Source organism: Olea europaea, unplaced genomic scaffold (assembly GCF_002742605.1).
Source record: "Olea europaea var. sylvestris unplaced genomic scaffold, O_europaea_v1 scaffold221, whole genome shotgun sequence".
Lineage (NCBI taxonomy): Eukaryota > Viridiplantae > Streptophyta > Magnoliopsida > Lamiales > Oleaceae > Olea > Olea europaea.
In genome coordinates this window covers 387365-401182 of record NW_019240124.1, presented here as the reverse complement: position 1 = coordinate 401182, position 13818 = coordinate 387365, and the positions used below count along the sequence as shown (strand labels likewise).

At 29.9% G+C, this 13818-nt stretch overlaps 1 protein-coding gene across 1 annotated transcript; it reads right to left on the bottom strand.

Annotated features, from left to right (window-relative positions):
• Nucleotides 1-1643: 1643 nt before the first annotated feature.
• On the bottom strand, nt 1644-6465 carry LOC111380819 (WAT1-related protein At4g08300-like). The gene is made up of 7 exons (XM_023004474.1): nt 6200-6465; nt 6005-6067; nt 5718-5834; nt 3733-3979; nt 3409-3567; nt 2613-2764; nt 1644-2032 (listed from the first exon to the last, which is right to left on the bottom strand). The coding sequence occupies exons 1-7, from the start codon at nt 6415-6417 to the stop codon at nt 1810-1812; spliced, it is 1179 nt and encodes a 392-aa protein (XP_022860242.1). The 5' UTR covers nt 6418-6465; the 3' UTR covers nt 1644-1809.
• Between the last annotated feature and the right edge of the window lie 7353 nt (nt 6466-13818).

Genomic DNA, 13818 nt, shown 5'->3' with positions numbered 1-13818 from the left:
AACAGCATTATTAATATTGCAAATTTTCCATTTTTATAGTACCATCTTTTGTACACACTTCCACAATTTTGTAACACGTGTAAATTTTCATTTGCTTCTATATTATTGATGCTTGACATGTGACTCTTCCTAGATCCCTTTCATCGAAGTCTTCAATTTTTAATTGCCGAAATCATCCAACAAACTACTTTCAAACTCATAAAGCATTACGAGAAATGCCAAGATTTACACCAGCATCAATTTAATGTTTTGCATACCACTTTCCGAGTACTGATTTTTCAATGGTTTTTTTTGGATGATTTATGTGTGTGTGAGAGAGAGAGAGAGAGATCTATAAAATTTATTATTTTTCTTTCTTCAGCTCTAACATCAAGTCACTAAAAATAATTTTACTAAGTTAGAAAATATTGTAAAATATAGGAAATACTCATTAATTATATGTATATATATACATTATTCTCTTCTATGAAGCTTTCTCATGAAAGGGGCCTTAGTTCGGTTTTTATTGTTTGAGAATAATTTTTCTTCCGTACTTGTTTTCAATCATACAATCTCCCAAAATATTATTTTTCTCATTCCTCATAACTTTCCTAATTTTTAATCACACATTCATAGAGAAGATATTTTCAAATAATTACTTCTCTAAAAATCTTTATCAAACAAGTGCATAATCATCAAACTAATAAAATTAGACATGCATTCCTAACAAATTTTAAAGTAAATAATGCGAATGGAAGAAAATTATTTAAAACACTAGACTGCACGTTAATTTACCTAGGACATGTGAATGAAAAAGATTTAAAAAAATGTTAATTAGATGAAAATGAAATAATAATTGAACTTTAGGAGAATAAAAAAGCTAAAAAAAAAATTGATGTGTTACAAAATGTATTATAAATCACGTGAGTTGTTATCTTCAATTATGGACATTTTGGTCCATTTAACTATTTCACTGATAAATTTGTAATTTCGAATTTTTTCATATAACAGGGATTGAATATGATCCCATATATACTCATTTTAAAGACAAAGATGTTTGACAATTGAAATTAATCGAAAATATTTTTCATCTTTGACATTCCTAAACCCTCAAGAGTTAAGACCATTTTTGACCCCTAATCCTTAAAGAGAAGCATGAATGGATGGTTTGAAAATTTTCTAAAAATAAATCCAACCAAATGCTGCCAACTCACTCTGTCCACACTTTTCGTGTTTTTAACTCTGTTCAATCATCATTATTATTTTTTAAAACTCATTTTCAATCACACATTTTTATGAGATCCAATACCTTATCAACATTTAACTAAATATTTCATCAAATTTTATCAAAATATACGAAAATTTTAATTTTTATCCAAAACAAATAGGAGCTAAATTGTTCGTTATAGTTATAATCTACAATGGCGGAAACTTCCAAATCTTCGTCAAACCGCAACACAATCCTCACGAAAACAAGTTTCAATTCAAATTGCAAGATACCGCTTTCAATTAAAGTAAAATGTATAAAGACATGTATATCCAAGGTCACACAAGGATACAACACAAGTTTCGATATGTAGTTTGCGCAGTGAATTTGTAACATTTATCTGTCAAATTTCACTTGTTTCATTAGTATTGATACTTGATATATGACTTTTTCAAGATCTTTAATCCCCAAAACCCATTTGATTTCCAATTTACAATGCTAAAATGTCAGTAATATATGACATAATTACTCTGCCTTTATGGGTATAAATACAACATGGGCTAAAAATGTAAAAACAACACGGGCTAGGCTGGGACGGGATGGGACAGGACGATGTTGCTATTTCATGGCTCTTGATTTAAGGAATTATTCTCTCGTACATCTGGTTTTACGTCGGTATCAGTTGTAGCATTGTCAAGAATGTTTGATGTTTTCTTGTACACCACTGGCAATGCATCATGGGATTTGTTTTCCTCGTACACTAACTCGTCCGAGTTTGAATTCTCTTTGCTCTTACCCCATACAACTGAGTAGAGTCCAAATACAATGATAATTGCTCCTATTAAGCTGCAAGTACAAATATACACACATTTTTAACTACTAATTATCGAACGATTATGTATCAAGAAATATAAGCGACGATCATAATTGATAAAAATTCTCATGCTAAATTAACGAGTGCGATGTATGCAGATGATGTGCGCATTAGGCACAACTTGTTTGGTGTGTGTTTCCTTGAGTGGGGATGGCAAAAGAGATGGGATGTGGCAGGGCCGAGGAAGCCCTCCCTATCGCCATCTCCTTTGCATTTGGTAGGAGGCATGATTCAGATTAAAATATTCATATTTTTTGCTAACTAATTTTTTTTTTAAACTTAAAGATTTTAATTTTAAAACATAAATATATTGTATATAATGAAATAAAGAAGAAGAGTCGGGATGGGACTATTTTTCCCGTACTCAACCCGAACACCGACTAACTGGGGAATCCCAACCCTAATGGGGTTGGGCAACACGGGACACGGCGAGGGCAGCGAACGACTCTTAGCCGTTGTATAAAGTTTTTGAAACAGATTTTACCTGCCCAAGAAACTTCATATAATAAAAGTAATTGGCTTGTTCAACGAAATTACAAGCACGAAAGTTACCTTCCAAGGTGAATTTGCTCAGCCAAAACCATGGCTCCCAAAAGAGCTGTGATTATCATGCTTAGAGGACTGAATGAAGTCACAAACACTGGACCTCGTGCCTTGTTGACAACACTTTGCAGATAATATGCAATTCCTGAGCAAACGATCCCCTGCAATGAAGTACATATATTTAGATACAATATCTTATAAAGAAGGAGACTTACTAATTACGATAGGTTGATAGTCAACATAAAATTTTGTCACATATTATAATATGATTCTTGACATGAAACTATGACTTAATTAGACAAAGTGTTTCAATGTTTGCATTCCTTGAAAATATATAATGCTTTGTTAGAGAATGCTCCCGAGCAAAGCCTACATACTTCGTGACCGTTTTAGGGTTTTTTCCACCTAGTCTAGCTCTATTCTCTCAATGCGTTACAAAATTTTATTCTCAATACCCCTGTCGTGTGTTTGATAATGTTGAATGCTTGTTAAGAATTAAAAACTCTAATTCTACCACCAAGAACAAAAATTCATAGAAAAAAATGCACACGAGATCACACGAGATTTATGTTCGCTTTGATTTGAGACTACATCCTCTTTAGTTGCTGCAATAAATTTGTGTGCTAACTCCGCACGGCGAGAATAATTAAGCTCTACAACTCACAACAATTAATCAACACTATGCAAAAAGGAATAAAGCCAAAATAGTGTATTGTCCAGCGTTATCATATATAACCCTATACCAAACATGTCATTAAGAGAATATATAAATTGCTTTTCGTCCTAATTATTGAAATTTACTCACAGAATATACAGCAGCCAAAAGTCTTGAGTCAAAGCCAATTGCCCAGGCACTGATATGGTGTTCCATTATTATAGCCACAACTCCACCTTCCACCATTCCCATGAAACAAACTAATGATGTAAGAGAGAGCTCTGCAGGATATTCCTTCAGTGTCTTATTCTGTTCAAACCATATCAATATTTAACTTTAATTAAATCTAAAAGAAAAAATTTCGATAAATTCGAGTGCACATAAACGACATATTTGATAAGCTCGATTAGATAGGTCTAGATATAACTTTGTAATGATCTTGTCTAATCCTATCTGGATGGACATAGAACTTACTTGAACTATAAAGAAACCGGACCAACCCACAATACAAGAAAGCAACATAATTGTGCCAGTGATCCAGTGCTGATCGGCTGAGCCAACGGTGCTAGCGGTTTCATGGTGGCTTCTGCTGAGTGAGTGGGGAAGAATATCGACTACAGGGCCTTTGTAGAATGTCATGAGCATTGCACCTAAGAGTGTTATTCCAGTTCCAATGACCTTTGCTAGACTGTGTATCTGTTTCAAGTTAACCTTCTCCAACCTATAAATATGAAGTACATGTGATCAGATTAAAATTTATTTAGAAAAGCACAAAATTTTAATATGCTTATGTTCGTGTTTCTTTTATTTTTCGAGAAATGAGTGGTCGATATGTGTATAATACCATGGATCCTTTAAAAGTAACTTTTTAGTTACAAATGAAAATAAACCCAAACAGAGGCACTAAATATTTTTGAAGAAATGATAATATGATTTTTCTCAAGGTGTCAAAATGAGTAGGTTGGATCCAGATGGCTTGTCTTAGAGGCCTGGTCCCCACATTTTTCAAAAGGATTTTAGTAGAAGTAAAATAAAAATGATTATTATTTATTTATTATTATTATTATTTTTTTTTTTTTTGATAAAAATGTCTACATGGGCAACATGTCATCAGGGGCCAAGTCTAGACTGGTTATCAGCTTGAACTTTTCACAGACGAACCTGGCTTGGGTCGATCCGCCTATTTTGACACCTCTAAATTCTTTAAGGGAAAATTGTAGCAATGGTCCCAAGTCTTTTCTATTTTTGCAGATTTTACCATAACCTTCGATTTGTGCTAGTGAATGTTCCTAACTTTCAGAAATATGCACTTGGATCCAAATGTTGTTCATTTGACCATTAGTTGAACCAACAAAAGTGGACTTTGACAAATTTTGATCAAATTAAAATGGGTAAATGATAACTTTGCTATTATATACATAAAATAATGGAAAACCCAGAAATAAAATAAAATAAAACAAAATAAAAAGAGAGAAAAGATAAAAATAAAATATCATCTTCTTACACATCTCACCTGCCTCCTCCCCCCAACAAAAAAAAGAACCAAAATCTAGAAACAACTCGTCGACCATCTGCTACTTCCGGCCATCGCCAGCGACCACCGCAAACCAAAACCAAAAAATCATCTTTCTTTGTGTAAACGGTTGCATTTTCTTCACTTTCTCCCAACAATGGTGGCTATAAACCTCCTCTCTCAAACCCCAACAATCCTTTCCATAAAATCCCCGAAATCCCCATTTACTTGGTTTCCCATAAAACCCATTTCACCCTTCAAACTTAAGCCTACTTCAAAAATCGCCTCTTTGTGCATACGAGCAATTCTGTCCCTCATTGAACTCAAAACCCAGAATCTCTAGTATTGTTTCACAAAATCTGAAGATGGGTATTTGTATTGTGAGGGAAATAAGGTTCAAGTGGGAAATTCTTTGTGTTGGAGAAGTAAAAATTCTAATGAAGAGGTTGCTTGGGTAGTGGATTTGGGAGGATGGGGGTGTGAGATGAATAGTTTTTTTCCTTTTATTATTTTTATTTTGTTTTGATTATTTATTTTAATTGTTTTATAGAGTTAAATTGCAAAGTTACCCTTTTACTCTTTTAAATTAGTCAAAATTGTTCAAAATTCAATTTTATTGGTCAACTAAAGTTCAAATGGATGGGTTTCCATTAATTTGGACTCAGGTGCATACTTCTGAAAGGTTGGGGACCTTTGTTGACACAAATTGAAGGTTAGGGTAAAGTTTTCAATAATTGAAAAAGGTTTGGAGCTATGCTACAATTTTCCCATTTTTTAATTAGTATATTTTGGTTGATGTCGTCTCAAACTCAACTAAGAATAAATACACAAAAAAATGGGAATGTTATGCCATGCACATCGATCTAACTCTCTTTTCACCTTTGAACCCCATCAAACTAGTATAATACAAAGTTTTGTTAATGAATCTGGGAAAGTAAAGATATACCTGAAAATAACAGCCATTATGAAGGTGATGCCTGGGAGAATGTTGATAGTTGCTGCTGTAAAAGTTGCTGATGTATACTTCATTCCAACATAATACAAGTTTTGATCGAGGACAGGCCTGATGATAATACAAAAATGACAAGTTCAAATTTTGGGTATATATGGCCTAATCGTGTTTATTTAATGCAGATAAGGTCGACTGGACTATACTATTAGATGAAAATTTTGTAAGATGGCGCAAAAGAGCAATATATTGTAGTAAATAAGTGAAGTGATCAAGAAGATTACTCCAGGAAAGCAAGCAGCATTATCTTCAAAAAGACTGATAGGGTTAGCTTAGGCCTTATTTTCCTGCAAATTAACATGTAAATAGCATTGTTACACACGCAGAGAGAAGAAATGAATTTATATTATAAGGAGAAATAAAACTAAAATGCGTGGCATACATGCACTTATGCACATATGTATGAATGATGTACTAACCTTTCGAGGAAAAATGCAAAAGGCGCAAAAACCATTGTGGCAACTGCATGGCGGTACACGACTAGAATCCAGTGACTGAACCCATGCTTGAAGGAAAGCATGGTGATAATGTACATTCCGGCATAGCCGAATTGTAGAGACACCATGGCCAAATAGGGCTTCATCTTATTGAAAGCCATACTTGTAATCCCCCATATGGATTTCTCTCCCATTCTCATTCTCTAATTTTTCTATGCACAATTGTAAATGCCTGGGACATACAAAAATGAGAAGTTTTGGGCTTTTATGCACAAATCAAAAGCAAAAAAGATTGAATAATTCTTGTAAATTGGCGCACTAACTCTATTCCCCTTTAGGAATCAAATTCAAGAAACTAGAATCTTTCCACTAATTAAAATAATCCTAAAAGAAAGATAAATAGTTTAACATGAATCTCCACCACATGTTAAATATTTTTCTAAGTTTAATTTGTTATTGGTTAACTATTTCATCTAAAAAATTAAACTATTAAAGACAGTACAATTATTTGTTTTGAAATTAACTCTAAACGTGTCCTTTCACATACGCGTGGTCATGCTCATTTTTTTATTGAATATATGTGCACAATTTTCCTATATAGCCCATGCGACTTGAGTTCAATTTTTTTACTGCTTTTATACTATGTTGAACCACTCATAATTAAATTATTTTTATTATATTTTGCGAAATGACCACCAAATATTTATTAGGGATTAGTGCTATGTGATACATGTAGGATTGTGGGATGATGAGTGGACACTCCTTGATAATGCCATGCATATTTATCTTGTTTATTAGGTACATGACTAATTATCTTTGATTGGATTTTTATTTTTTTAATAAGCGAATCAAATAGTAGTAGATAGACCTATAGTTATCTCGTCCTTACACATAAATCCAAAGTATACATAAATTATTTGCACTCAATAGAAGTTTAATATTATATAATAACAAGGTCAATAATTGCAGCACAAGTTCAAAATCTTTAAAACACTAGCAGACTTTCTTCAAATCTTTGATTTGTTGCAACCGTCACAATAATCTTTTCAAATGTTGCATGTGAGGCCATTTTTGATGGTTTTCATCCCAAATTCCATCAATTGACCAAAAAGAAATGATTTTGACCACATTTTAAATCAAAAAAACAAAAAATAAAATTGGTCTTTTCTTCCCTAATCCACCCCCAACCTACTAGGATCTGGAAATTCCAAGGGATCAACACTGAAAGTTGGGCTATATTTGTGGGTTGGTTTTAGTACTTCAATTTTCCAATCCGCCTATGGCGTGGGGGTGGACTTGGGGTGGGTTAGGGAAGAAGAAGACCAATTTTATTTTTAAATTTTTTATTTTAATGTAAAGTTACCATTCCATCCATTTAAAAATTATTCAAATGTGGTCAAAATCATTTTTTTTGGTCAATTGACGAAATTTTGCATGAAAACCTTCCAAAAAGGCTTTACATGCAACGCTTGGAAATATTAGGAGCTGCAACAAATCAAAGATTTGGGAAAAATCTGCTAGTGTTTCAAAGATTTGGGACTTTTGCTACAATTATCTCTAAAACAATCTTCAAAAAGGACTTTATTGATAATTTCGTATTCTCAGCCCCTGTTTGAGCCACATTATTATAAAAATAAGAATGAAAAATATAGTCGTTATGGATCTCGCACAATAGATAAAAAGTCAAATATAGTGACTTGATATGATGGATAACGATCATATTTTTCATTTTAATGAAGAAATAATGGGGTTCAAACAGAGCCTAAATATACAAAATTTCAAATACTCAAATAATATTGATGTGGATGATCCACACTTTGTACAAACAATATTATTCTATATTCTTTAAGTTTCACTTAAGAAAATGCCCCCATACAATTCCAAAAAAAATTCGATTATATGATATAGTAATACTCTTAGAGATTAAGCGCATGGTTCGTATGTATAACTAGACGAGATTGAACATTATGGTAAATAAATGTTTTAATTTTGTCATTTTTTAATGCTATATATTATGTCCAACAGACTTTACCAAATATACTGATGTCTAGCAAGCAATTGTACTCAATAAGATGCATAGAAATGTTACAAAACACAGAAATTTTGATAAAGTAGAATATTTTTAGAATAATAGAGGAAAGAGAAGAATAAAAGAAGATATACCCAACATTTGTTAAGTAAATTAATATTTTATTGGAAAAGAAAAAGGAAAATGAAAACTGACGTACCGAATTTAAGAAATTCTCTTACTGATTTTACTTTATGGAGATCGTAAAATATTTTTAGGCATATAATTTTATTCCCCATAATAATGAATATGGCAGCAGCTAATTATTAAACAAAATTGTACTCTAATATTTTTTTATAGAAAAATTATTCTATAAAGTAATTTTTACTTTTCAAGTTAACGTGGCCAAACACGATAAATACCTTAGTTACAGTATCAGCACTGATTCCGCACCAACAGCACATGGAATAAGTTGACTCTTCTAATGAATTGATGTGACTACTTACGCTAGAAATGTACAGGGAATTAGTTCATGAGGTCTTTATAGACCCTCACATGGGCTCCCCATGTGATGTTTTTTTTGTTTTTTTAAAAATGAACCACCTAACCCACCTTCTGTGTGTGACCTGTATCAACTCTATGAACGACCACCTTGTGCACGTAGCACTGCTTTGCTCTAAATTTCGAAGTTGAGATAATTCATAATCAAACAACAATGTAAAAATAAATTTTATTCTTAATATATTTGATATCATTTAATTATTTGCTATATTTAATGAAACAATACTAGAACATTCACAATCATATATAATCTATTCCTTCAACTTTAAATTTGTTCTATTAGAGTTATAAAGTATGCTAAGACGATTTTATACAAACTAGGCTCACAACGCAAGAGTCATAGAGTGTACTAGCGTAAAAATTCTTGACATTATGCAAGTTGAGCTAGGCTTGACATAAAGACTCAACACAAGCCATAATACATGAGTTGTGTCAACAAGGTTGAAACTCATAGATCATAGATCAACAAAAGTATTTGTTACAAGATGACATGAATTTAAGGTACATAACAAAAAAACCTTGTACCGACTTATATTTCATTTTATTATATTTTTTAAAACTCAACAAAAAACTTTTATCTAGTTAACTCATTGCAAACAAAATAAAGAATGGAATGCAATATAACAAACTAATTGATTCATTAACAAAAGTAGCAAAAGATGTGTCATATACAATCTTATTACTATTTTTGAATATAAAGATACTCGATTGACAACTGAAATCTCGTATATTATATTATTAGAAAAAATTTATGATTATATCTCAAATAATTTGAAATATGATGCTCACGCATATGGAAAATGAGTATTAGTTCTTTACAAGTTTTAGAGCATTTGGGAGACAATATGATGATACAAAACTTAGTGCTTGCGTGCTAAGACTCCAATGTCAAATTTGGTAGATTCCCACCACACAATAAGGTGTATGAGAATGAATTGCCACCAAAAACCCTAGAACATTCTTAATAAAGCTAAACTTAAGTCAAATATGGCTTTGAACAAAAGAACGATAAGAAATCTCTATGTAAAAAAATACATGGTTCTACTTTTTTAACATTACAATACCAAGAAATAATTGTAGAGGATTATCTGCAATATATTAAAATTGGAGATTGAGGAGAAACTTTTGATTAACAATTGTACCCTTACATATTTAGCTTAAAGTCCAATATACACTCATTTATTTTCATGTCTTTACTTTTCCATTTTACCCTTATATTTTTATGTTTATGGTCAATAATACTCTTAAAATTAAATTTATTTCAACTAAATTCAATTATTATTAAAATTAAAATTATTTATCTTTTAAATTAAATCAATTAATTTCCACTAAACACTATTATTACTAATTATTAGTATACAATTAATAAAAACTTATACAAAAACAAATAAAAATTATAACAATACCACATATATAATTAACATGAAATGGCATAGACTATTAAATCAAATAATATTATATATAAGATTTATAGAAACAATAAAATTATATATGCACTTAAATTTTTTAAACCTAATATTATAGATTAAAAGGCATTCCTAAAAGATTTCATTGAAAATAAAACATAACGGTAAAAATAAATAAATAAATAAATAAATAAATCTGTTAACTAATGTTTACTTATTACGTATTAGATGAAAAGTCATTTTATAATAATCCATCAATTTTTTAATCACCATTAATTTATATTGATTTGATAAAATATGATGAAAAAAAATCATTTTTCAATAACCTAAGTATGATTAGATGATAAACATTCGATTTCACATTTTACTTTTACGTTTTTATATTTGTGGTGAACCGTACCCTTAATATTCAATTTATAACTTCTAAATAAGATAATTAATAATTCTTATTGCTTTCAAAAATTAAGTCAATTAATTTCCACTAAATACAATTATTTCTAATTATTAGCACACAAATAATGAGAATGTTATTACACACAATGAAAAGAAATTACAATAATACTATTTCTATATATAATTTACTTGAAATGACATATTTTATTAAGTCAATTAATATTAATATATACTAAAAAATTAAAATTACTAACACAATTAAATATTTTTAAACCTAATAATAAATATTAAAAATAGTATTGCATTTCTAAAAAATTATTTTGAAAATAATAAATCAATCCATAATCGCAATCTTTAAATATTTTATTAATCAAATACATAATTAGGACATTTTATTGTCCATAATATAAATATTTTTCTTTGATTTGATATATTTCGACAAAAGTTTTTGCACAAATGAACTAAATAAAAAAAATAAAATAAAATAAAAAACTATATAAGAGTTTCTTTACGCTTTAAGTCTCAATTATGAATCCATAATTCATCACTCACAGATCACATATTGAATATGTGTTTATAAATTGTTTTTCTTCCTATATTTATTTTCTCTATGTAATTGTTGATGTGATTATTAATCACAAATTTTTATGGTCTCTTTTGATCGGAGTGATGGCCATTCTTTTATATATATATATATAGACCACAACAAAAAATAATAAACATCTTACTTTTTTTAATGATGAATTTTAATAGTGTTTTGTAAAGATTTATTATATTGGATAGTTATTTTGAATTTATTTTTTACAAATATTATTGTCAACCGAAATTTACTTGCATTCAGTTATCCAATGCAATACAAATTTTTCTTTATTTTCTCGAATCGAATCTTGTACATTTTGTCTCTATGATATTCGTTGATTAATGAACATATTTTCTTTCTTATTGTTACAATCTTACAATGTATGAATGTTAGTTTTGAGAAATTGAAAATTCTATTGTCAATTTCACTTGCAAGAAATTTAGGTATGAGTTGTCAGTTTGAAAAACGGTTTGGTGTTTATTAAAATTTGCAATTTTTTCACTTAAACACTGGATAAAGAGAAAAAATTATTAAAATCTAAAGTTAGATTCTCTCAAATTTCGAGTGTCATATTCTCAAATTTTCAACCCTTACAAATTGAATTCAATACACATTTCCATAGAATATGATATTAATTTTATTGATTATAGCCATTTTTATAATTTACATTCACTTAGTATTGTTACCTTTAATTGGTAGGGAAAATATTTTTTAATTTTTAATTAATTATAACTATTAATCATTAAGAAAGCTCTTAAATGCATAGTCTCCCAACTTTTTTTATTTTATTTTATTTTGAATATTGGTTTTAATGCAAAATTATAGTTAAAATTAATTATGTAAATAATTTAATTTCATAAAAGGTTTATGTCGCAACCCATAATTTTTGTCCAAGTGTTTTGATATTTTAAAATTCCGCAGGCATTTCAAATTTTTTTTTATCAATTATAACGATAGAATATTAGTCATATCATATCCAAAAAGTGTATGTTTTAAATTTTAATGTCAGCATATTAAATATTGTTACGATATACTAAAAAAACTGTAAGTATCGTTGATGCTTATTAAAGTTATATTATATATAAATATTACTAAAAATATTAATATTATTAAACGCTGAAAGATCTTAAATTTTACTTTATAACTTTGTTTAAGTTATAAATTCTTTTTTTATACTATACTATCTGCAAAAAAATTTAGAAAAGTAGCTTTTGATTTTAAGTTCGTACCAATTATTTTTATAATTTTTTATTATCATTTCCTTTCGACTTTCATAGGATTATTATAAAAAGGGTGCGCAAGTCTCCAATGATACCAAATCTAATCAGATCGTATTGAATCGAAATAAATCAAACATATTTACTTGAGTTTAGGCAAACCAAAGCAAGAGATTAAATATGTCACTACATTTGACAAATTAAATGAGGTAAACTTTTTATATTTTTTGATGTTGGATATATTTAACGAATATAAATTATGCATCCATTTTGGCGTTTTAATATTCACATGTATACGTACTTTACTTTTTAGATTAAATTTGACATATTTATATTCAAACAAATCAAATAAGAACTTTATTATGTTAAAGTAAAAATTTTGTAATGTATATGAAATTGCCATTCAAAATAAAGCAAAAATGATAATAACTCAATTTTACGAATTTAAGCACGCCATTTTTTTTTTTTTTTTTTGTAGTAGTAGTAGTAGAAACATTTTGGCATGCTTGCTTAATGTTAACTCAATTCAATATTTGATTATTTTAGTTCTTCTTTTTGGCATGCTTGCTTAATGTTAACTCAATTCAATATTTGATTATTTTAGTTCTTCATCCTCGAGATATGTTCTTTTTAGTAATTTTGTTTAATATTTGATTCTCATTATTATCTATTGTGTGGAATCTAAATACAAATCAATTTTATCAAGAGGAGTTCCTAAATACATTGTTGCCAAATAGCATTCTCTTTATAATCGAAGTTCAATTCACCGATGAACCATTTCACAGATTTTTCATTGTTCTTAGAGGTCAAACAGAGAAACCCAACTTTTTTTCCATACTCATAACACAGTTCCTTGCAAAAACTGAAACTTTGTTGGATTCTTGACTTATTTTTCGACGCGAAGAAAAGTAAAACAGCAACTAAAATAAGCCCTAAAAGCAGATTTTCCGAGGTGGCTATGTCGTCCGTGTTGAAGAAGGCGAAAAGGGTGCATACATAGAGGAACAATATGGCAAGTATCGGAGTTAGACACACTGAACCGGACTGAACCAGCGGTGAAACGGGCTTGCAGTGAGATTTCCATTCTTCAAGGTTATATATTTCTTCATCAGGTGCGATCTCGTTCATAGAAGATAAGCTGCGGATGGTTATGATCTGACGGTGGTGGATAACCGAAGAAGTGATGAGTGGTTCCTAGTAAGCTTTTGACCGTCCATTCTTGACAGTGAGATCCGCTGATAAAATCCTAGCTGTTGATCTTTTTAGCTAGACGATTAACTCTCCTGTACCTCGATTTTCTTATCATATACTCCGACGCCGGTTTCATCTCCGGCGATAATGCGTCGGATAAGTGAGCAAGATAAGCAAAAACAATTTTTTGGAACAAGAACATGTTGTTTCTAGAGTTTGAATTCACTCCTTCGAAAACAATCCGA